The sequence below is a fragment of the Triturus cristatus genome, chromosome 7, assembly GCF_964204655.1.
Source record: "Triturus cristatus chromosome 7, aTriCri1.1, whole genome shotgun sequence".
Lineage (NCBI taxonomy): Eukaryota > Metazoa > Chordata > Amphibia > Caudata > Salamandridae > Triturus > Triturus cristatus.
This window is the reverse complement of record NC_140590.1, coordinates 776,810,063-776,836,584: the sequence shown is the minus strand read 5'-3', so window position 1 is coordinate 776,836,584 and position 26,522 is coordinate 776,810,063. Positions and strand designations below refer to the sequence as shown.

At 46.1% G+C, this 26,522-nt stretch overlaps 1 protein-coding gene across 1 annotated transcript in view; it reads left to right on the top strand.

The window, feature by feature from the left end:
* Nucleotides 1-26,522, top strand: part of CCDC57 (coiled-coil domain containing 57) — a 742,721-nt gene that overhangs the window by 314,785 nt on the left and 401,414 nt on the right. The window contains exon 9 of the mRNA XM_085617570.1: nucleotides 16,571-16,733. Within this exon, the coding sequence (XP_085473696.1) occupies nucleotides 16,571-16,733 (163 nt within the window). The remainder of the gene's footprint in view (nucleotides 1-16,570; nucleotides 16,734-26,522) is intronic.

Genomic DNA, 26,522 nt, shown 5'->3' with positions numbered 1-26,522 from the left:
AGTGGATACCCGTTGTGGCCATGGTGGATTCAGGGGCCACTGGCATGTTTATGGACCACAACGAGGCATGCAGGCTAGGGCTAGTGCTTCTTCCCAAAGCTGTACCCGAAGACGTCTATGTTATGTTATGTTATGTTAAATTAAATTTATTAAGCGCACGTACGCCCGTAGGCTTCATGGCGCTGTGGAAGACTAGCAAAACATAACATGTGACAGAAAAAAAAGAAAATTTAACTAAGGATAAGCTTGCTTAAAGAGCCAAGTCTTAAAAGCCTGTCTAAAGGCTAACAGATCTTCGTGGAGTCTTAGTGGCAGTGGCAAGGAGTTCCACAGGGAGGAAGCTAGGAAGTGGAAAGATCCTCCTCCCTGACGTTGTTTCCTGATCCGGGGCACGACTAACAAATTCTTTTGGCCAGAACGGAGAGCACGGGAGGGAGTGTAACTGACCAGCAGGCAGCTAATGAATCCAGGGCCCTTACCTTGTAGAGCCCTGAAGATAATGCATCCCGCTTTAAATGCTGCTCTCTGCGCTACAGGCAGCCAGTGGAGACTGGCCAGTCCAGGTCTAATAGACTGCCACTTAGGAATTTTACAGATCAACCTGGCCGCTTGGTTCTGAACCAGTTGGAGTCTCTTGAGCTGCCCCGCCGGTAGGCCCAGATATAAACTATTGGAATAATCCAAACGGGACAGCACAAGAGCAATGATGACCTGAATCAGAGCAGGGTGGGTTAAAAGGTGGGCGATCTTCTTAATCTTGCAAAGTTGGAAGAAACTTGCAGATACCACAGTCCCTACCTGGCTTTTGAGCGAAAGATCTTCATTAAAAGTGATACCTAAGCTCTTAACTGTTTGGGATTTAGCTGGAGGATCTCCCATTTCTGGAGGCCAGAAGTGTGGTCCCCAATGCAGTTCACTCTTCCCAGGCAAAATCAGTTCAGTTTTGCCTGGGTTGAGTTTCAGATGATTTAGGCCCATCCATCTCTGAATGTGAACCATGACCTCCCGAAATTCGGTGGCAGCGCCAGGGGAGTCCAGACAGAAGATCAGTTGCAGATCATCTGCATAGTTAAAAATTAAGGCGCTAAACTTTTTTAATGAAAATAACAAGGGTCGTAAGTACAAATTAAACAAAAGTGGGGACAGGGACGAGCCTTGGGGGACTCCACATTCATTTTTGATTTTGGGCGCTGTAAAAGTTCCCAATCTCCGTCTATGCTGTAGACGGAAGGCGATTGGTGACGGGGCCCATCGGGCAGCACACGGGGGTCCTTCCGATGAGATATGGGTGGAACCATTTGGAACAAATCGATTTTAACATCATCCGAGCGCCCCAATATGGCGTCATATTGGGATTGCCGTGGCTACAGAAACACAACCCCTTTGTGGATTGGCCAACACATCGCATCGAAATGACGTCACCGTATTGCATCCTGCATTGTGGAATAAGAACGGAATCCCTTGACGCAGATGAGAGCGGGAGTCAGACGGTGGCTACAGCGGCAGAAAAAGATGTGGCTCTCCCCCAGGCTTATCACAGTTTTGAGGATGTATTTGATGAGGTGAAGGCGGAAGTGCTACCACCACATAGACAGTTTGACTGCCAGATCGACCTGGTGCCAGGGGCCAGCGTTCCCAGCGGCAGGCTGTATGCCCTGACGGAGCCTGAAAACGTGCATCTCCGGGGGTACCTGGATAAACTCCTCAAGCTAGGATTCATCCGCCCGTCCAAGTCTCCGGCCGCCTCGCCACTCTTCTTCATCCCGAAGGCTAATGGGGAGCTGAGAGCCTGTGTGGACTTTAGGGCATTGAATGCGATAACCATAAAAAATCGGTACCCCTTGCCTCTCATCAGTGTACTTCTGGAACAGGTCAAGAAAGCTCGTATCTACACCAAGTTGGATTTGAAAGGGGCATACCATCTGGTGCGCATGAGGGACGGAGACGAGTGGAAGACCGCCTTTAAGACCAGGTTTGGCCTTTTTGAGTACCTCGTCATGCCGTTCGGTCTGTGCAACGCCCCGGCAGCCTTTCAGTACTTTTTGAATGAGGTATTCAGAGAGGAGTTTGATATCTACGTGGTCGTATATATCGACGACATCCTCATCTATTCGTCCAGTGTGGAGGAGCACGTACACCACGTCAAAGCTGTGCTCCAAAAGCTGAGGGAAAACATGCTGTTTTGTAAACTCAGCAAGTGTGACTTCCACGTCACATCCGTGGAATTCCTCGGAGTGATGCTGAGTCCAGAGGGACAGGAGATGGCAGAACGAAAGATCAAGGCGGTGAAAGAATGGCCGGTGCCCCAAAGTGTGAAGGACGTCCAAAGTTTCATTGGCTTCGCCAACTTTTACAGGCGGTTCATAGATGGATTTTCAGGAGTGGTGGCCCCAATCACACAGCTACTGAGGAAGTCCAAGGAGTTTGTCTGGTCCCCTGAAGCGAACAAAGCCTTTGAGGCCCTGAAAAGCGCCTTTGGTAAGGCGCCGGTGTTGGCTCACCCCGATCCGGATCTCCCCTACGTGGTGGAAGCGGACGCATCGGATGTGGCGCTGGGGGCTATCTTGTCCCAACGCAACCACGACACAGGGGTGCTTCATCCCGTTGCGTACATGTCCCGCAAACTCAACGACGCCGAACGCAACTACCATATTGCGGAGAAGGAGCTTCTCGCAATCAAGGACGCCTTCACCGAATGGAGGCATTGGTTGATGGGGGCAAGACATGTGGTATCGGTGTACACGGACCATCGGAACCTACAGTTCATGACGGCCACAAGACACCTTTCTCCCAGACAGCTGCGGTGGATGATCTTCTTTGCGGGGTTCAACTTCCGCATCACATATCGGCCGGGGACGGAAAACCGGAAGGCGGACGCCCTGTCCCGTCAATCTGCAGTTAAGGAACCATTGCCTGCGCCCGAGCATTCCATCATTTCCCCGAGGATGGTATTGGGGGTTATCCAACCGGATACTTTCCTGAGGGGAATAAAGAGAGGGATCAGGTCATTCGCATGGCGGAGGTGGCTCCTCAGTCACAGAGAATGGCAGCTGAAGGACGGGATACCCCTGAAGGGCAGGTGCCTATTGATACCCACGCCTAGGCTAAGGAAACAAGCATTCATCTGGTGCCATGACTCTCCATGCGCAGGTCATTTGGGCTTTTTAAAAATGGTGGCTAGCATGGGACGGCATTTCTGGTGGCCAACCATGAGAGTGGATGTCAGGAGGTGGGGACAGGAGTGTCCTACGTGTGCTACCATGAAGGCCGACCATGGCCGAACCCAAGGGCTCTTACATCCACTTCCAACCCCGGATAGACCATGGGATAGCATATCACTGGACTTCGTGGTGGGCCTACCGGTAGACCAGGGGATGACGGCAATACTGGTGGTGGTGGATTACTTGACGAAAATGGGGCACTTCATCCCCTGCAAGAGAGTCCCTACGGCCGGGGAATTGGCGTCACTACTCCTAAAGAATGTGGTACGACTGCATGGATTACCTGGGGTGATCGTGTCGGACCGGGGGTCGCAGTTTACTGCGCAATTCTGGAAGACTTGGTGCACTGCGCTGCATGTTAAGACCGCCCTGTCCACCAGCTACCACCCGCAAACGGACGGCCAAACCGAGCGCCTGAACCAAACGCTCAAACAGTATCTGCGATGTTTTGTGGACCAGGGCAGGGAAGAATGGGTCGACTTGCTATGGGTTGCAGAGATCGCCTATAACAACGCCACTCACAGCTCCACACAGTCATCTCCGTTCTATAGCAACTATGGCCAACATCCCAGGTTCTTGCCATTTCTACATCCGTTCAGAGAGGACAGGATTCCCGCCACAGCGGACAGGGTGGCACACATAAAAGACACATTGATGCGCTCAAGGGCTGTCCTAATAGAGGCCAAGAGAAGATACAAGGCTGCGGCAGATAGGAAGAGAAGGCCCGGGCCACTGTACCGCACTGGAGACTACGTCTGGATATCCACAAGAAACATGAGGTTTCGAAAGAACAGTGTGTTCCATCCCAAGTACATGGGCCCCTATCGAATTACCAAGTGTATGGGTCCCGTGAACGTGAAGGTGTGCTTGCCCCAGTCATTGCGGATACACCCTGTCTTTCATGTATCATTGCTCAAACCAGCACCCTCCAAGCCGTCTGGGACACCTCGGCCGGTATGCGTGGAGTCGGAGGTGGAGTATGAAGTGTCGGGCATACGGGCGTCCAAATGGCGCAGGGGGAAGCTGTGGTACCTGGTTGCGTGGAAAGGCTATGGCCCGGAGGAGCATTCATGGGAACCGGCTGAAGGGGTTCATGCTCCGCGCTTGGTCTCCTTGTTCCATCGGCGTTTTCCTGCCAGCGCTGGACCCGTGGGGAGCCGCTGAGAGGGAGGATGTACTGTCAAGAATTCCTGTCATACAAGGGAAACACGCCCTTATGTAAACAGGAGAGCTGTTACATAACTCAAGGAAAACACGCCCTTATGTAAACAGGAGAGCTGTTACATAACTCAAGGGAAACACGCCCTTATGTAAACAGGAGAGCTGTTACATAACTCAAGGAAAACACACCCTTATGTAAACAGGAGAGCTGTTACATAACTCAAGGAAACACGCCCTTATGTAAACAGGAGAGCTGTTACATAACTCAAGGAAAACACGCCCTTATGTAAACAGGAGAGCTGTTACATAACTCAAGGAAAACACGCCCTATAAAGGGAGGAACCGGGAGGTACAACGCTGTCGGATATTGTGTTCACACCGACGTACCTGCTTCGTGAAGAGCAGTGTTCAGGAGTGGTGCTCCAGTAAGGCAAGAACGGAGGTAGGTCGAGTCGTTACTCCCTGGGCCGTGTCTTGCCCCATCGTCACCTGTGAAGGACCCGGAAGCTCTACCGGTCAACCATTGAGCTTCGCTTTTTGACTCGGCTGAGTCCAAGCGCAGTGGCGCTTTTGCTGGTTGGAGTCGTAACTCCCAGCCCGACCAGAGACACAGGGACTGCCAGCTGTAACGCACACCAGGAGGTGTTTGCCGCGTTACAGACTCGGAAGTCCACAGGATCGATCGAGCGGCTGCTCTCGGTTCAGTCTTCTTGCTTGTGATTGGGGTATCGGTGACGCATCACCAGGAGGTGACTCCGCGTCCCGGTGCAGTCTGAGGAAGAGGTTGAGCGGCTGCTCCCTTCAGGTAGAGACCCCGGCTGGGTGTTTCCCTGACTCCTCGATTCTCCCCAACACTCTTCGTGCCCCTCACAGCCTACCGATTGGCATTGTCGGCCATTTCATTTCTGCCCTCTGTTGGCATACGCCGGGACCGGCGTATATGCAGAGGACGGTTAGGACCATCCGTGCTGTGGGCTGGTAACGTACTTAGCCTGGAGGATTCCAGTGACTATAACTTGTTTATTCTTTGTATTATATTTGCCTTCATTAAAACAACTAACCCTTCACTAGTGGTTGCGTCCTCATTGTCGTGTCTGTTAAACGATCCTGAGACGTTCAGGGCGTTACAGGTATCCTGGGTCAACCACATGTAATGCTGAACCTTAATACGGTCCAGAATTGAAGACTCTGTCCAGTACCGGTAATATCCAGGGGAGGAGAAGACGCGTCCTGTTTTGGTCTGCCCGTCGCCACATTCGGGTAAGTCTCTTGGTAATGTTCGCTGCACGGACCGCCGACATTGCGGAGTTTCGACCAGAGACTCACTCGAGGGACACCATCACCACGATCTTCCCCGTTTACTATATTGAACCGCCCCAAGGCGCCCGGTCGCTTTACATAGCCGACACGGGGTTAATCTATCACCCGGTACACTTCCCTGGGGGTGCACTAGTTCCTTCGCCACTAGAACAATAGAGCTCTTTTACCACTAGAACTATAGAGTACACCCTTGAATATTGCACCCGGAGTTACTTTTTAGTGCCGCGGCCGTGACTGTCATCACCTGCAACCCGGACACTTAATAATCACAAGTGTGTTTTACACCTCCTAGCCCCCATCACTTTGGGTTTTTCAATATCCTTTTTGTGAGGACAGAGTTGTCCTTATTCTAATTAAGTAGCATATTGACCGTTTTGAGCAACACCTCCCACGCTCATAGTATTGATAGAGTGGGTAGTCGCTCACTTTCGTGATGTACAGTATGCTTGTTATCTGGCGATGCTTTTGTTCCCTTCTATTTTTATCATAGTGGGACCGTTCCAGTGGTCCGGTCGCTTCTCCTTCACCTATGTAGCTCTGACCCCTTCTTTCTGAGGTAAGAACTGATACCTTGTACTCTCCTGTGGCATGTATGGCCACATGAGTCTTTTTTTGCTGATAGACCTAGCTCATTTATGTTTCACGTGTACTAGCTTACGTTATGTTTTTAATGTTTATCTCTCTAACTAGTTTGTTATTGAGAGTAGGAACCTTTGGTCCTTTTGGAGGGGTACCATGACCCCTCTGCTTGATGTTTGGACAATTATTCCATGACCGAGCTGTTAATGGGTGGCTTTTGTTTGTCCTCTACCTTTTGTCTCCTTCTTTTTAGGCGGAGCCTTCAATTCTGGACCGTATTAAGGTTCAGCATTACATGTGGTTGACCCAGGATACCCCTTTATAAGAATTGTGGTATATCTACTTCTGGTTGGTCCCACGGTCCTGAAGAAGTGTCGCTCGAATTTGAGCATATACGACACGAAACATGTTGACCTCTGTCAACTATAGGCTACCCTGATACCTAGAATCATATGAGTAGCTTCCCTGGTTTTACCTAGTCCCAGCCCGACCTAACTTAATTAAAACTATTGAGGGGCCAGGGTCTATTTTAGCTCTTTCAAATCCCCACATTATTTAGGAGTTACTATCCTCCACAATCCCACACATGGTCTTCACATAAACGGCATTCTCAGATCAAAAGATCTCAGCTAAAGATGCCACCAGGCCCGTTGGACATTGCAGCGCCGGTCCGACGAGGAGCGCCCAATGATGAAGCATGACACCCTAACAGGTGTGTGAGGGCAACAAGATCTGAAATTTAAATTTTCCCCTCCCAGATTAGATTTAACAGCTGACTAACAACGATCTATTCCAATTTGGCCATCTAGAGGAACTGTTCTTACCTGTTTTTCCTACGTGCCTAGCAAGTCTGTCATGACCAGCCCACATTAGATTGTGAACTTTGCTGCATCTCTCTCGTTTGCCATGGCTTAGGAAAGTATCGCCCAGGCCGGCCCTGGGGCAATGGACAGCACCTGCACACTGAATCTAACCCTACAAAGCATGGAAGTACCGGCCCAAAGTGCATATGGTGCTCACAGACCGCAGTGCCAGGTTGGTGGAACAAAATATTTTCTTACCTAAAGTTACCTAAGCTCTTTGGATTCCCTATCTGGTGGTGTGGTATGGAATGCACCAGGATTTACATGGGAAGTGTAAGCTTGTACTACCAAGCTCTCTGGGGTAGGGTGTTGCGAGAGGAAACAGGCGTCCCCTGCGGCGGTTGGCAATTGTCCTGTTTACAGAAGCCCCATAACAGGGTTTGGACCAAGTCCCAAGCAGAACTTTTGTGAGGGTTTTATTAAATGGGTGAATCGGTTCTGTGGGGGATCACTCCCGGCTGAAGCACCTCTGTCAAAATGTTAGCCTTGACTGCCACATAGGGTAGGCTAAGGTCCAAGACACGGCCGACCTTCTCACCATCATAGCAAAAGACGCCACCTATTCTGTATCCAAGGTAGGAGGAGAGCCCATGCCAACATCTGGGGAGATGTCCAGTTCACTGGTGTCCTCCAGTTCCTTACACCAGTCTATGTTTGGGTCTAATGGCTGGTATTCTTCAGGGCCCAGTGAATCCTCTCAATCCTCCACAAGCCCCAGCTCCTAAGAATAGGGCTCAGGCTCCAGCCTGAGGGGCATTGCTGAAGTCAGTGTCTGAGTCAGCATCGGACGATGCCCATCCCACTCCGTGTCGGAGTTGGGATGTGAATGGGGACCTCATCATCGGTGCCGTGGAAGGTCGAGGTGGCGCGACTGGTGCCATTCCCGGATCCATCCATGGATTCAAGGGGCCTGACAGGAGCCAGAGGTGGAACTGCTGTGTAGAACCAGTAGCGCCCCCTCCCGAACCTGTGGAGGCCAAAGGTGTGGCAGTAGGGACGGGCCATCCAAATATGAGGTGCATGCGGTTCCTAGAAACTCGGGAAGGCCCCGAGCCGGCCCAAGCGCAGGCTCGACCGTGGAGCCAGGCCTCAAATGACGACGCTCCTTCGTCTCGTTCGATGACTTTGACAGGTGGGGTGAAGTCAAAGACCTCTCCGACTTACTGATCTTTTGCTTCTTGTGGGACTTACTGCAAGATGACTTTTAGTGTTAGAAGAAGTTATAGAACTCAGCGACTGGGACTTTCCCATCGACTGCGATCGAGACCGTCGTGGCCTCACACGTCGAGCATCAAGAAACTTGAGGTAACTCTCCCTCAAGGCCTTTGGGTGCATGGTGGGCAGCCGATGCAGGCCTTCCCATTGTGGTCGCTCTCGAGGCATCAGAAGCAAACAAGATGCGGGTCAGTCAGGCGCCACAGGGTTTGAAGCCAGCTGTTCGAGGCATATGAGCTGCAGATCACACACCAAGGATAAGATCGCCATCTGGTGTTGGGCTCGGATGATTGCAGGTTGTTGTTGTCTTCGGAAGAAGTCTTTGGTCACGAGATTGGTGACTCCTCCCCTGGACAACAGTGCGCATGGGCATCCACTCCATCCTCAGATTGTTTTTTTCCGCCATTGGGTTCGGTTGAACTTTTTTCCGCTCCAGCAGAAAACTTATAAGCAATCACTACAACTCTCAAAATTTGAAAACTCGACGTCGAAATCCATATCGGACCGACTCCGGACGTGGCTGATGGAAAGGACACCTTTTAAAAAATGCCCCCAATGTGGAGCAAAGTTTCCTCATAGCGATCACCACGAGGTCTGTAATTTGTGCCTTTCACCAGACCACAACAAATCCAGCTGTCCAGCCTGTGCCGCATTCCGTTCCAAGAAAACTATCCGGGACCGAAGAGCTCGACGCCATATCATGGCCAAGCCGGTTCCGGAACCAGAAGACATCTTTGCACAGGATGTCCCTGACGACGACTCCGAAGATCTCCAGATCGTGTCTGAGGCCGACGATTCTGATCCGGGGCAGCCTGTGAGTACCAGCCCCCCTACCCCAATACCACCCAAAAAGACATTGGTCAAGACTCTGCCAGCTGGGCCCAGTCGCGATCCAAAAACATCTTCGAAAGCCTCGCCCTCGGGCAAACCTCATGTCATTGTGCCTATAATACCTTCGGCACCGAAGCAGGCTCCGAGACCGAAATCTCCATCGGCCCCGAAACGTCACTCGGCACCGACATCTCCACCGGCACCGAAACGTTCTTCGGCGCCGAGGTCTCCACCGACACCAAAAGGCTCGTCGGCACCGAAAGGTCCTTCGGCACCGAAAGGTTCCTCAGCACTGAAAAATCCACCGGAACCGAAAAGTTCTTCGGCACCAAAAACATCCTCGGTGCCAAAACAAGTCCATAAAGAACAAAAATCAAAATCAGAAACAAAAAAGTCGGCGCCAAAGCCGCCTTCGGACAGTGAGGAACTCTTTCGGCCTGATCCAAAGCAAAAACGGATTTACATAAATCCGAAAACTGGACATGTCACAGCGGTGCCCTACAAGAAAAGGAAGCTGGACACAACACCTCCTCCAGCACCTCCAAAGAAGAAGGACTGTGCCACTTCACCCATACGTCCTTCCTCTCCTACATTACCTCCTATTCCATCCCCCCACCCCCACCGCCTTCACCTCTACCATCTCCTTCTCACACACCACCTCCACAGGATGATGATGATTTAGGGGGAGGGGGAGACCCAGATTTCTTTACTTATCCCACTGATCCTACTGATCCCTTTACACTCCCGGACACAGCACCAGTAGATGACTGGACTTACCCTATGCCTGATATACCTGACCCCACTCCATACCCCTCAAAACCCTCCCCTCCTGATGACCATTTAGGGTTCGGTCAGCTTATAAACTGAGCAGCATCGTTTCATGGCGTCACCATGCACACCGACACTCCTGAGGAGGATTTTCTCCTCGACACTTTTGAGCAGTCGCAGAAAACAGTTCACATTCTACCCATGATTAAGGGAGTGATAAAGCATGCCAATGGGGTTTTTAAAGACCCTGTCAGGGCCAGGGTTCTCAACCCCGGAATAGAAAAAAAAATATAGACCGGCGCCACAAGATCCTGCGTACATCAAGGCGCAACTCCCCCTAGACTCACTAGTCGTATCAAATGCCAGAAAGCGGGCGAACTCCCAAACAACCGGAGACACGCCTCCCCCAGACAAAGAGTCTAAACTCCTGGAGGCTTCCGGCAAAAGGGTTGCCGCACAAGCTGCTAACCACTGGCGTATTGCAAATACACAAGCCCTATTGGCTCGTTATGATTGAGCCCATTATGATCAACTAGAGGATCTCTTGCAACACCTGCCTGAACCATACAAAACACAGGCCACTGACTTCATCCAAGAGGGCAAACTAATATCCAATGCCTCCATTAAATGTGCATTAGACGCAGCAGACACCGCCTCTAGGGCAGTCAACACAAGCATATTGCTTAGACGCCACGCATAGCTGCGCATCTCAGGCTTCAAGCCGGAAGTCCAGACCACCATTCTTGCTCAACCCTTTAATCAGGAGCAACTATTCGGGCCTGCAGTAGACACTGCCCTAGAAAAAATGAAGAAAGATAATGAGACTGCCAAATCTATGGGAGCATTGCAGTCTACTCAACCCAGAGGCTCCTTTCGTCGCTCCTTTTATAGAGGAGCTTCCAAAAATGTGGGAACAGACAACTCTTTCACCTTCAAAGCATCATGTCAAACATCCCCTAACAGAGGATATTTTAGAGGAGGTTATCGGGGAAACAATACTAAAGGCCGAGGACGGGGCAACAACAACAACACCCGCACCTCTACAGCCACCAAACAGTGACTTGCCACCACTCCCCCCAGACCATTCCACTCCGGTCGGGGGAAGACTTCAACAGTTCCTACCTGTCTGGAATACCATCACTACAGACAGGTGGGTAAGACAAATTATCCAATCTGGCTACTGCCTCGAACTCATAAACCCACCCCCAAACATACCACCTAGGCACCGTCCCATGACGTCTCACCACCTCACGCTCCTCAAACAAGAAATACAGTCTTTGCTTCAAAAACACGCAATAGAACCTGTTCCACTACAACATCAGGGCACAGGAGTATATTCCCTATACTTCCTCATTCCCAAAAAGGACAAAACCTTAAGACCCATACTGGACCTCAGACTACTAAACCAGTACATACAATCGGATCATTTCCACATGATCACTCTCCAACAGGTCCTTCCATTACTTCAACAAGGAGACTTCCTTGCCACATTAGACCTCAAGGACGCATATTTTCACATCCCTATGCATCCCGCTCACAGGAAGTATCTATGATTCGTGGTAGATGGTCAGCACTATCAGTTTACAGTTCTCCCATTCGGAGTAACAACTGCACCCAGGGTATTCACCAAATGCTTGGCAGTTGTGGCAGCATATCTCAGGAGACAAGAAATCCATGTCTTCCCCTATCTGGACGATTGGCTCATAAAAGCCAATACTCTAGACAAATGCGTTCTCCACACTCACCGCACTATTCAAACCCTACACAACTTGGGATTTACCATCAACTATCCCAAATCTCAACTACAACCCTCCCAAGTACAGCAATACCTGTGAGCCACCATAGACACATCCAAAGCCGTAGCTTATCCCAGCAGAGCCAGGATAGCCAACATACAAAGTCTCATCAACAAATTTCAAACACAACACTCTCTCCCCGCAAGAGTGTTCATGCAACTCTTAGGCATGATGGCGTCATGCATCTCCATAGTACCCTACGCACGCATTCAAATGCGTCCCTTACAGGAATGTCTAGCACAACAGTGGAACCAGGCCTACGGACAACTTACCGATCTGGTGTTGGTGGACAGCCGCTCACTTCGCTCGCTGAAGTGGTGGAACACCATCAACCTGTCCAAAGGGCGGCCGTTCTTAGAGCCTCTTCCACAAGTTGTGCTGACCACCGACGCATCTCTCACGGGGTGGGGAGCCCACCTCCTTCAACACACCACTCAGGGAAGGTGGACCACTCAACAAAAACAGCTCCACATCAATCACCTAGAACTTCTAGCGGTGTTCCTAGCACTGAAATCCTTCCAAGTGCATCTACAAAACAAGACTGTCCTCATCCGCACGGACAACATGACCACAATGTATTACATACAGAAACAAGGAGGGACACATTCTCTACAACTGTCCCAACTGGCGCAACAAATTTGGAGATGGGCAATTCCCCAAAACATGTACCTGCTAGCAGAACACCTCCCAGGAGTTCAGAACCAGGTGGCCGACCTCTTAAGTCGCCACACACAGCAGATACACGAATGGGAACTACACCCCAAAGTCTTACTCCCATTCTTCCAAAAGTGGGGCCAACCAGACATAGACCTGTTCGCCACACAAGAAAACGCAAAATGCCCAACCTTCGCAGCCAGGTTCCCACACCCACGGTCACAGGGCAATGCAATATGGATGAACTGGTCAGGCAGATTTGCGTACGCTTTTCCACCTCTCCCACTCATTCCATTTGTGGTACGCAAACTGAAACAACAGTCGCTAACACTCATCCTAGTGGCTCCCACTTGGGCACGTCAACCCTGGTTCACCACACTTTTGGAACTATCGCTAGTTCCACATCAAAAACTGCATCTCTCCCCGGATCTTTTAACCCAGAACCATGGAGAAATCAGACACCCAGATCCTCAAACACTGAACTTGGCAATCTGGCTCCTGAAGTCTTAGAGTTCGGGTACCTCAATCTTCCTCCAGACTGTATGAATATCATTAAAGAAGCCAGAAGACCTACTACTAGGGCTTGCTATGCTGCAAAATGGAAACGATTTGCCATTTACTGCGCTAACAATGACATACAACCACTGGATGCTTCCATCCAAAACATCATTTGCTATTTACTACACTTGCAAAGATGCAATTTAGCGTATTCCTCTATACGCCTACATCTAGCGGCATTAGCAGGCTATTTGCAAAATAGACAACACCTGTCCCTCTTTAAGGTACCAGCCATTAAAGCATTTCTGGAGGGTCTTAAAAGAATTATTCCTCCAAGGTTACCACCTTCCCCGGTGTGGAACCTTAATATTGTTCTAACAAGGCTCATGGGTCCCCCATTTGAACCAATGCACAAATGCGAACTGCAGTTTCTAACATGGAAAGTGGCTTTCCTCATCGCAATCACATCCCTGCGAAGAGTAAGTGAAATACAAGCCTTAACTCTCGAAGAACCCTTCCTACAACTACATCGGAACAAAGGGGTTCTTAGGACGAATCCAAAATTCCTCCCTAAAGTCATTTCCCCTTTCCATCTAAACCAGTCAGTCGAACTGCCAGTCTTTTTCCCTAATCCAGACTCAGTAGCTGAGAGGGCACTTCATACCTTGGATGTTAAGAGAGCCTTGCTGTATTACATCGACAGAACCAAACCTTTTCGGAAAACCAAGCAACTGTTTGTTGCTTTCGCTCCACCACATAAAGGCAACCCTATTTCCAAATCGGGTATCGCCAGATGGATAGTCAAATGTATCCAAATATGTTACCAAAAAGCTAAACGTACTCCTACCGTTCCCCCTAGGGCGCACTCCACGCTTAAAATAGGGGCTTCTATGGCATTCTTAGGGAACATCCCCTTAGAAGACATTTGCAAAGCAGCCACATGGTCTACTACACACACCTTCACTAAGCATTACTGTGTTGATGTGCAATCCAAACAACAATCTTCAGTAGGCCAAGCTGTCCTAAAAACTCTATTCCAAACTGCTGCAACTGATACAGGTGACCACCGCTAGGGGAGACACTGCTATATAGTCTATCCTTAGTGTGTGATCTGCAGCTCATATGCCTCGAACGGAATATGCTACTTACCAGTATGCATCTGTTCTTGGCATGTAGAGCTGCAGAGCCACACACGCCCACCCGCCTCCCCGGGACCTGTATCCATTCCAGCATTGTCTTAATTAGACACTACACATGGACATCCTTTCTCTTCACTTCTTATACACTCCATCATTTCCCATCATGGCGAAAAACAATCTGAGGATGGAGTGGATGCCCATGCGCACTGTTGTCCAGGGGAGGAGTCACCAATCTCGTGACCAAAGACTTCTTCCGAAGACAACAACAACCTGCAATCATCCGAGCCCAACACCAGATGGCGATCTTATCCTTAGTGTGTGGCTCTGCAGCTCTACATGCCAAGAACAGATGCATACTGGTAAGGAGCATATTCCTTTCTAGTGGACATCCTTCCACACCAGGAGAATAATTGTCAAAAGAGGTGCGACAAGTTTAAAAAAGGGTCAGTCAAAAAACTACTGGGGGTAGCCCTCTCCAGATATGCGTAGACTGGCACGAAAAGAAAAAAACTGACGTCAGCGCTTTGGGGTGACGCCTATAAAGGCACCGCGTATGTCACTTCCAGTGCAGATGACGCCATGTGAAGCCGAATGATGCCAGATACTTGTATTCACCCCATGGACTTCTGTTAGTGCTGTTGACAAATAAAGGATGTTTATTGTTGCCCAACTCAATGGCACTCATTTTATCAGCCTCAGAAGGATAAAAGACCTAGGGGGTCATTAGTATATCGGGTGGATCGCCGCCGGGCCAGCGGTGGCCACTGTCATCTCGGCGGTGATCCGCCCGCCAAATGTCCCTGGTTCACCCCCGCGCCATATTAGTATGACGGGGGGGCACAGCGGCAGACGGAAAGACCATCTGCCGATTTTCCGCAGGGTGAATTCCCGCCCGGGCGGAAAAGGGATACAATATGTTGGCGGTGCCTTGCAGGCACCGCCATCCATATTACTATGGCTGCGGTTGGATTCTTTTCCATGGCGGAGACTCCGCCATGGGAAGGCATGCGGGAATTCACTGTTGGGGCCCCTTTACAGGCCCCCGGGGGGCATGGGGGGCTGCACTTTTGGCATGTACAGGGTGGCAGGCACCTCACGGTGCCTGTCACGTTGTGCAGGCCAATGCACAACATGCAAATTTGACATTGTGGCGGGTGCTGCACAAAGCACCGCCTGCCACAATGTTAAATATGCAGGATGTGAGGGTGGCGGTTGCATCCTAATGGGCACAGCGGGACCGCCGCACCTCTGGCGGGCGGTCCCGTTTACTGTTACGGTGCCTGCCCGCCATCGTAATGGACCCCCTAGTGTATGTGTTGGGATTCAACCTGTGAGCATGGACTCAAACACGGATTAGTCTAATGGATGCATTAGCTCACTGTGCCACCATCACACAGTACCCTCACTTTAAACATTGTTAATTTATGAGTAACTTAATCTGTCCATCCCACACATAGTATGAGTCTGTATTCTGTAGAACACAAATGGCAAGATGGCTCAGCGAGTTAATTGCTTACTTCCAACATCTAGTGTGATATACAGACTAAAAATTGAAATCCTGGCAATGCCTACCGAATAGTTCATCCTTTTGAGATAGATAAATTGAGCACCATTAAGACTGGTGATATATTACAACATTTGGCAAAGTAGAAACTCTGGTTTTATTCTCTCTGTAAATCTCCCCCGCTCTCTCTCTCTCTCTCTCTCTCTCTCTCTCCCTATCCCTATCTCTGTATGTGTGTGTATGTATATATATATATATATAATTTCCAAGAACAATTGTGGTATTGCTGGTGTGCATCCATAGCAGGCGAGAAGTATAAAGTACATTATCAAGGTCTATTGTTTTGAATTTATGAATTGAGCACCAAAATGACACTTTTTATGTTGAGAAAGGCTGTTGAACAGCTGAAACGCGCCTCTTTTTGCTGCGACCGGAGAGGCCAGATCAATTAAAAAAATGTCTTCTGCCTTCGAGTGCTAGCTTTCTTACTTATTGAAGTTTGGGAGGTATGTGGAAGATATATATATATATATATATATATATATATATATATATATATATATATATATATATATATATATATATATATATATATATATATATATATATATATATATATATATATATATATATATATATATATATATATATATATATATATATATATATATATATATATATATATATATATATATATATATATATATATATATATATATATATATATATATATATATACAGTGATTATTATTTAGCATTTAGTGATAGCCTCACATTGTGACTTATTCCCCTATGTAAAAGTACTGCCTGCTAACCTCAGAATGGGAGATTATTACCTTGTTCTGCGAGTTTCTAAATCCTGTGTCACATAGGTGTCTGTTACTCTCCTCTCCCGTTGTGAGTTGTTATCCCGTGCCCCCCCCCCCCCCCCCCCCCCCCCCCGCCCTGTGTTTCCTCCGCTGTAGCATGGCTGTGTGTTAGGGTCGTAGATGAGAATGCCTCGCTCTTTTCTTGGCCGCAGGTACAAACAGCAGCTCTCTCAGGGCGTGGAGCGGGAGCGTCTTCTGGAGCGCGCTAAAGTGCAGGCGGAGCTTGACTGGCAGAAGCGCTGTGAGAATGCGGAGAGGATCCAGTATCAGAACTCTGAAGAGGTCATCCAGAGCCTGACGGTGGCACGTGACAAGGTCAGCAACCAATCATACGAGCCTGACATTCACACGGTAGAGCCCGTCCCTGGGCCTGACATACAAGCTCATTATACTGTTGCAAAGGGCCTCCTGAATTTACTGAAGCACCAAACTAGGTCGGTATTCAATAATACAGTGGTCCTGTCATTCCCCACAGCATAAAAAAATATAGGGCAAAATGACGGATTTGCATTTATCGTAGTTTCACATAATGTTACGGACATTTCGCATAATTATGCAAAAACAAATTACGCAAATTTCACACACCCCTAGTAATCAGGTGCAAGAGGAAATTATGCATACTTGCCAACGTAATTTAATTTACTGCCTGCTTCCACTTGCTGGTAAAATGCGTGTCCAAAACAGACATTCTCACATTATTTACCAATTGTAAATCTTAGTTCTTTAAAATACTGATTTCTCATTTATGATTCTTTAATAAGGATTTCCTACATGGAAACATTTCTTCAGCTATTCAGTATTCAATTTAAACACTATGAATAGGCTTTAGTACCTACCAAAAGCTGATTTTAGAGGTCCGTAACCAGTTTGAGAGTGGTTACCGATTCACGAATCTTTCATATATCTAGCCCAATGTTCTATAACAAATTAATAATTTCTTCAAATGTTATCAAGGAGTCATTGTTTCTTAAATTAATTGAGGGCAACGTTTAGATAATATGGGCTTCCTCGCCTTTAATATAATCTTGATTTTTTTAAGTTATTGAGAACTAGCAAATCATTGTTTTATATTAAGACAAGAGGCTCTTATGATCTTCAAGTTCGAAGCCCAATTACCACCACACTTGGTGTTTGTTTAATGAATAGAGAAGCTGAAGACTAAAGGCTAGATAACACTGCAGCATCCTTGACTCTTAGTGCCAGATGTATCAAAAGCTGGACTGTTCCCATTGGGCACAGGGTCAAGACTGATATGCATATGGCTGGGTTCAAACTGGAATGGCATGGTGACCAAAAAAATATGGATTTAGGCCCAAATCTCTGTACTGGAGTGAATGTATGACATTGTTCTGCATTCTGTCCATCAACTGTTATTTTTGCATTTGTTACCCCGAGTGGGTCGGGTATGCCCAGACCTGGGTCTCGTGCTCTCCATGCCACTGGAGTCAAGCTATTCTGGCTGTTGAGGAAACGTTCCTAGGATGCTTGTTTCCTGTCCAGGGACGACCTGGCCTGGCAGTTCGGGCTGGACGGTTCCCATTGGGCACAGGGTCAAGACTGATTTTCATATGGCTGGGTTCAAACTGGAATGGCATGGTGAGCAAAAAAACGATGGATTTAGGCCCAGATTTCTGTACTGGGGTGAATGTATGTCATTGTTTTGCATTCTGTCCATCAATTGTTGTTTTTGCAGATGTATCAAAAGAGCATTTTGTTTTTCTGAAAAAGCCATTTTTACTGAATCGGTATTTGGGAATTGCAAAATGCTATGTATATATGAATCGCCAAAGATTTTGCAATTCGTTAATATAACCTAATAGCGATTCGGTAAATAGTGAATTGCTATTAGGTAATATGACTCCATTCGTTCCTATGGGCTGAAAAGCTCAAAGGCGCGAATGGTTTTGCATTAGCTAATTTGCGATTACGTAATTGGTAATCGCAAATTGGCGAATGCAAAGCCAAGGTTGCCCGGGGACCTAAGGCCCCCCTGAAGCACCCCCAAAATGTTAATTGTGCACATGTAAAGGGGAAACCTGGCCTACAGGCAGGTGTATGCAACATGGCATTCTTGGAAAAATGAATTTTTGTGCATTTTTCTGAATTCGCACATGGTTACTATCAACTTCAAATTGATGGTAATCAGAGTTTTCAAAATGCACAGTTCACATTTAGGAAAGGCTTCTTACATGTGCACTTTAGAGATTTTCAATTTGCAAAAAATTGCGATCACCTAAATTGCGAATTCAAAGCCTTTAATACATAACGAAAGGCCATTTTGCACTCGCAAACGGCCGAAATTTGCGATTCACACTGTTTGCGAATGCAAAATCCTTTCATACCTCTGGCCCTTAGCCCCCCCACCAATCTAGACAAATCTAACAACCATGTTTCCACTGCCCCACTCAGCCTTTCTGAACTGCCTGCACTATGTGGGCCTTGCACCCTTCCCAGTATCACTTGTTCTGTCATTAAAACCATTGAGCAGGGCATTTTATGAGATTTAAAATCACTCTGTCAGGTAGTGGCCACACCAATCAGCATGGCTGACACTTCTGACATATCTGAGATTCTTGAATTCTGAAAAATGAGGGGAAAAAAGGTCCCAATCCCTTACTAGCAGGATATTAAGCTTAAATCCTTCTCGTACTGATTCTTGCACGTGACAGGGGGAGAGACCCCTAGCCCCCTAGTTTAAGCAAGATTCCGTAGATTTGTCTGGGCAAGATATGTTTCATCTGGGTTTTTTAGTGTGGAAAATATTCCAATTCTGTACGGGTTTATTCCAAAGTATATAGTCATTTATTTGCACTCTATTCGTGAGAGTGGTTGAGAGAAAAGGAAGAAAATGACACAGCCAACACGTGTTTCGCCCCTTACATGGCCATCCGGCCTGGGGCTTCCTCAGGGCTGTACATACATGGTTAAGTAAAATGAATATAGTAACATTCGGTTAGTGTCGTGAACAAATAAAGGAAGGTGGGGAGGTCAGGTGGGGCGGGGTATTAGAGGGAAGAGAAGAGGAAAAAGAAAAGGGAAGATAGAAAAAGAAAAAGGTTTGGGAGAGGAAGGCGCACAATTTGCATAAGTGTGTTAGTTAAAACGCGAGAAATGACATTAAGGGTGGAAGGAGTGTGAGTAGGTTGGCGCATAAAGGTTTGGTAAAGAGAAAAAAGAAAACAAAAGGTGGAAGTACCACGTTTTTAGAAAAAGGGGATGTGGCAGTCGTGAGAAGGTGAGGTTTTGGATATTAGAGAAAAAAATAAATTATAGTTAGGCATAAACATATATTCAGATCATGTTGAATGGCAAACATTTGCATTATATTTGGTAAAATACATAACGATTACATGGATGTTTGAAAATTAAATATTGTAGTTTTTAGAAATATCATACCAACATTATGCACAGAGTCACGTGGTCAAGGTAGGTCATAGTGGAAGTGAGTAATACACGGTGAGTAATGGAAGGTGAACGAGAGAAAGGGAGGGGTATTTCACGCATGGTAGTCAGACATATATTTACAAAACGAAGTAGAAATAAGTAAAATCAAATGGTCATAGAGTTCGTGGGGAAAAAGGAGAATTAGTGTATAGAGCACGATTTACATGAGAGTATACGTTTTTGCGCGCGATGGCAGATCGAAGTAACAAATTATTCGTAGAGAAAATGCCATAGCAGTCCACGTATTCAAGATAGGAGTAGTAAGTGGGTTTTGGACAATACGGTAAAGTATGTGTATTTTGCATGTGGGAACAGTTACAAGGGAGTAAGGACAAGGTAAATATCCAATTTGCGCAAGTTTACAATTAGATAGAAGTGTGGAGAGATAAAAGAAAATTATAGTTACAGTGGTATAATTTTCGGCACCAGGTGCAGCAAGGTCCCACACCGATTAAAGGAGAAAAATATGACAATTATTATATAGAACCAGTTGGTTGATCGGCAAAAGGGTGAACTAAGCTGTGTTTGTGAAAGTCGAAAAAACCCCGTTTTTGGTGGAAAATGAGCAAGTCACTAAGGTTAGCAAGTGAGTATCATTGATGTGATATTCATAACGTTCTGAGGGGACGGTGGTTCAGGAGTATGCTTATGCGAGATGACACTAGTTGTGGAAGTGGTTAGAATCTGTAACCGGCATAGTTACAGAAACGGTCTCATTTGTTAAGTGCCACATTGCTTATAGATGGGTAATGTTGTGTATTGAAGCGACGGTGAGAGGCAGAGAGGAGTGCTGATATATAATCAGACATGGGCGCGGGTGACTATATTGTGAGCGGGTGAAACGAATGTCTAACGCTCGTCATCGGGTTTAAAAACGAAAAGGCAAAGTGCTAGAATGTGCTAATGTACTTCTAGTGACTAGGTTGGACGGTGTCATGAAGGTATCATGCTTTAGGCAGACAGGCGCTTACCGGGTAATTCCGTGTAAAAAAATATCAGCGATTCGGTTGGTAATGGTATCAAGGGATTCTGTTGGGGAGAAAGATTAGCAAAGAAGTATAACTAGCTTAAAAGGGAAACTCAATCGGTTCTGGGTGGTGGCGTCAAGGTCTAAGTGGCGCTTACCTCAATTCTCCGGCTTAAATGCCTGTTCGGGTTGCTTTGTTCGGCTTCACAATGGTGTAAGTTACGAACACAGGCGGCCATTAAAGGGGCCGTATGGGACGGCTTCCAGGTTGTAGCCCGGAAGGAAAAGGTTCTGTGTAATGGCGCGCCATTTTGGAACGGGGAGTCTATCCCGATATGTGAAAAGTAATGGTTGAAACAAAAAGGAAAATGGGTGTAAAGGTTTGCATTAAACCTGTGACAAGTTAAATTGAAATTAAAGCAAAATGAAAATAAAATTGAAAATAAATATAAAAATCAAAAATCAATTCCATATCGCGAGTTGTTTCGATAGGGCATCGTAAAGAGTATTGTGTGGTTTAAGTTAGTCCATTCTGTAGTTCGATTGACTGACGGAAAAGGAATCTTTAAACAGGTTAGGATAAGAATTTGATATGGACCCCTGCGGGTAATGTATTCATCGCATGGATGCATTGGGGGAGGTGGGACCGAGTAGCGCATTTTTTCCAGGGGTGCGATCTATGGTTGTAGTGCGTGAAGTCTAATACCTATCGTTTCAGATTGTCAATTAAGACTATTTCCCAGAGTAGTTGGAAAAGGTTGTGGGGATACAGTAAGGGATAGGAGGTGAGGGAGGAGATTGACATAGTAAGTTGGATCTAGGGTATTTACAAAAAATTAGTCATCTCCTAGCCACACATGCATTTCTGCATCTTTGTTGAGTCCCAGGTCGATTGTTTTGTATTTTAGAATTAGTTCACTTTCGCGTCTTCGTAGTTTTAGCTCACGGTTTCCCCCTCTCTTTGTTTGATGTACAATCTCTAAACCGAAAAAGATGAAATCCTTTTTGTGTTGATGTTTGTCGTCGAAATGTTCTGTTAGAGGGTGACCAGAGGTGTGTTTGTGGATATTGCGATAGTGTTCCTGGATCCGAGTACGCAGGGGTCGGATCGTGCTACCAATGTATGGGAGGTTGCAAGGGCAGATGATCACATAGATGCAGAATTTGCTATTGCAATCAATCCAATCTTTGATAATGAATTCTTTCCCTTGTGTCATTGGTATTTTTATTGTTTTGTTGCGGCTCAATTTGCAAATGCTGCAATTTCTACATGTGTGGTAACCTGGCGGTCTGTCCAAGAATGTAGTAACTGTGTTCCGTTTGTCTTCGAATTCCGATTTACACAGGATGTCTTTCAGATTAGGAGCACGTCTGAATGTTATTTCTGGATATGTTTTTAGATCTTCAGTTAAGTTAGGTGTTTGTTGTAACAGGTGCCAGTGTCTTTTCAGGCTTTGTCTTATTTGGTGATGGCCATTGTTGTAGTCTGTGATAAAACGCATTGAAGTGTTGCTCTTTTTATCTCTTTTTTGTAGGAACATCTGTTTGCGTTCAATTTTGGCCACTGCAGTCATAGTGTTTTTGAGTGTGGATTTTTCATATCCTTTCTGAGTCAGTCTTGACACGATCTCTTCTCCTTTTGCTTCAAATATCTCGTCTTCACTACAGTTTCTGCGTGTCCTTAGGAATTCCCCTTTTGGGATGTTCCTAATATTGTGGCGTGGGTGACAGCTATCAGCTCGCAGGATGGAATTTGCTGCTGTGTCTTTCCTGTATAGCCTGCTTTGTAAGGTGTTTTCCTTAACATAGAGTGTCACGTCAAGGAAGTTGATCTCCTTCTTAGAGAATGTATGTGTCGTTTTTATCCCCCATGGGTTTTTGTCAAGTTGTTCCAGGAACCTTGTTAGCAATGTTTCGTCTCCTTGCCAAATGCACAGGATGTCATCTATATATCGTCGCCATAGGACTATGTGGGACGTGAAATCGGCAAAATCTTGATCCCACAGCCAGAATTTTTCTACATGGCTCATGAAGATACATGCGTACGGCGGCGCGAATATGGCTCCCATGGCGGTTCCGCGTCTCTGTCTGTATATTTTGCCATTGAAACTGAAAACATTGTTTTCTAAGCAGAAATTAAACATTTCAAGAGTCATTTTGTTACATTCCAGTAAGTTTGCTGATTGTGTCCATAATGATAGTTGTGCTGCAGTTAATCCGTCTCGGTGACTGACGATATCAATGCAGACCAATATAAAGTCGGATTCCCAAGTTATGTCTTGAAGCTTTTCAAGGATATCTTTTGTATCCTGAATGAAGGACGGTATTTCCTTCATCAGTCCTTGTAGTTTCTTGTCTATGTATTCTCCCATCCTGGAGCAGGGTGAGTTAATCCCTGCTATGATTGGTCTTCCAGGTGGGGGGTAGATGCCTTTGTGTATTTTGGGGAGGAGGTAAAGAGTGGGCATGGTGGGGTATGGAATGTACAGGAATGATTTTTCTGATTGGGATATGAGACCCAGGCTGTACCATTTGTCCAGCTTAGTTTTGATTGATTTAAGGATGTCCTTGGTTGGGTCACTGGTAAGGAGTTCATAGCAGGTGTTATCCCCAAGTTGTCGAGTTGCTTCAAGGATGTAATCATCTATGTGTATTGTTACCGGGTTTCCTCCCTTGTCTGCTTCTTTTACAATCAAGTCTTTCCTGTCTTTAAGTTGTTTGATTGCCCTCCTCTCCTCATTTGTGGTGTTTTGTGGTAGATACCTAGGTTTTCTTTGGTATTTGGTGTATTCATGTTCCAGATCACGTGTAACTGCCAGGTGGAAGGCATCTATTCTGTTGCCAGCAGGTAGTTGTGGTATAAAGGTAGATTTTGTGGTTAGTAGACCTTGACGCCACCACCCAGAACCGATTGAGTTTCCCTTTTAAGCTAGTTATACTTCTTTGCTAATCTTTCTCCCCAACAGAATCCCTTGATACCATTACCAACCGCATCGCTGATATTTTTTTTACACGGAATTACCCGGTAAGCACCTGTCTGCCTAAAGCATGATACCTTCATGACACCGTCCAACCTAGTCACTAGAAGTACATTAGCACATTCTAGCACTTTGCCTTTTCGTTTTTAAACCTGATGACGAGCGTTAGACATTCGTTTCACCCGCTCACAATATAGTCACCCGCGCCCATGTCTGATTATATATGAGCACTCCTCTCTGCCTCTCACCGTCGCTTCAATACACAACATTACCCATCTATAAGCAATGTGGCACTTAACAAATGAGACCGTTTCTGTAACTATGCCGGTTACAGATTCTAACCACTTCCACAACTAGTGTTATCACGCATGAGCATACTCCTGAACCACCGTCGCCTCAGAACGTTATGAATATCACATCAATGATACTCACTTGCTAACCTTAGTGACTTGCTCATTTTCTACCAAAAACGTTTTTTTTTCGACTTTGACAAACACGGCTTAGTTCACCCTTTTGCCGATCAACCAACTGGTTCTATATATTAATTGTCATTTTTTTCTCCTTTAATCGGTGTGGGACCTTGCTGCACCTGATGCCGAAAATTATACCACTGTAAATATCATTTTCTTTTATCTCTCCACACTTCTATCTAATTGTAAACTTGCGCAAATTGGATATTTACCTTGTCCTTACTCCCTTGTAACTGTTCCCACATGCAAAATACACATACTTTACCGCATTGTCCAAAACCCACTTAATACTCCTATCTTGAATACGTGGACTGCTATGGCATTTTCTCTACGAATAATTTGTTACTTCGATCTGCCAACGCGCGCAAAAACGTATACTTTCATGTAAATCGTGCTCTATACACTAATTCTCCTTTTTCCCACGAACTCTATGACCATTTGATTTTACTTATTTCTACTTCGTTTCGTAAATATATGTCTGACTACCATGCGTGAAATACCCCTCCCTTTCTCTCGTTCACCTTCCATTACTCACCGTGCATTACTCACTTCCACTATGACCTACCTTGACCGCGTGACTCTGTGCATAATGTTGGTATGATATTTCTAAAAACTACAATATTTAATTTTCAAACATCCATGTAATCGTTATGTATTTTACCAAATATAATGCAAATGTTTGCCATTCAACATGATCTGAATATATGTTTATGCCTAACTATAATTTTTTTTTCTCTAATATCCAAAACCTCACCTTCTCACGACTTCCACATCCCCTTTTTCTAAAAACGTGGTACTTCCACCTTTTGTTTTCTTTTTTCTCTTTACCAAACCTTTATGCGCCCACCTACTCACACTCCTTCCACCCTTAATGTCATTTCTCGTGTTTTAACTAACACACTTATGCAAATTGTGCGCCTTCCTCTCCCAAACCTTTTTCTTTTTCTATCTTCCCTTTTCTTTTTCCTCTTCTCTTCCCTCTAATACCCCGCCCCACCTGACCTCCCCACCTTCCTTTATTTGTTCACGACACTAACCGAATGTTACTATATTCATTTTACTTAACCTTGTATGTACAGCCCTGAGGAAGCCCCAGGCCGGATGGCCATGTAAGAGGCGAAACACGTGTTGGCTGTGTCATTTTCTTCCTTTTCTCTCAACCACTCTCATGAATAGAGTGCAAATAAATGACTATATACTTTGGAATATATCTGAGATTCTTGCCTCATAGTGAGATAGGTCCGCTGCCCTCTTCATTGATACTCCTAAACATTGACTATCTCCACCTGTGTGCGGTATCCCAGAGCACTTTTGTAGACGGAAGTCTAATCATTAGTTGCGTTTGCCTTTTTGCAAGCAAAATTAACTAAATTTATTTATTTTCCTTTCAAATTACTTTAGAGTTAAAAAATAAACTGAACTGAACTAAAGGGGCGGATTTACCTCTTACTAAGCTTTTATAAAGGAACAAGATTGTGAGTAGTTCCCCTGCCCCTTAAAAGGGAGTAGGCTCTGTTAGCCCTGGGCTTGGCCATTCAGTGCCTTTCATGACAGGAAATATTCAGATATTTCCTTTCTTTTTTTTCAGTAATTTGATAGCTTTGAGCATTTGTCTTCCATTTCTCTCATTTTTCTGTCAAATGATCGTCATTGAACTGATGTGTCCATGGTTATTAGATACCCATGACATATGTAGTGTGTCTCTTAGAGCCCCATGACTTGAATAAAACATCTTTGCCTAAAGATGTCCACGAGAACCGTCAAGGAACCAAAGACAACAGAACCGTATAGCAAACAGGAAGGCTCCTAAACATAATCTGAATCGAAGGAGGCTGAGGATCACACAGTATGGAGTTAATGTGGTCATATCTGCTTGCAGAATGAACCAGCCTTGCAGCTAAGTTTAGAACCGGTCGAGATGGACAGGATATGTCTAAATGTTTAAAACCATTTGCAATACCAGCCAGCTCTCTAGCGGGTAATTAAATATTAACGGTGCAAATTACAACGCAAAATGTGAAGGATGTAATTGAAGAGCTTTCTAATAGCAAAGTGGCTGGTGTCAATACTTTCAGTGCTGGATTATATGAACCACTGATTACTTTAATTGCTAAAGTGCCTTTTGTGCAATAAATACAAATAGCATGCTCACCACAAAAGCTATTTCTCTAATGCACCTTACTTTGTTATCTGCCAATGACCATATTTAAGAGCCCATAATAGAAAAGTCTTTGTGGATGAATTA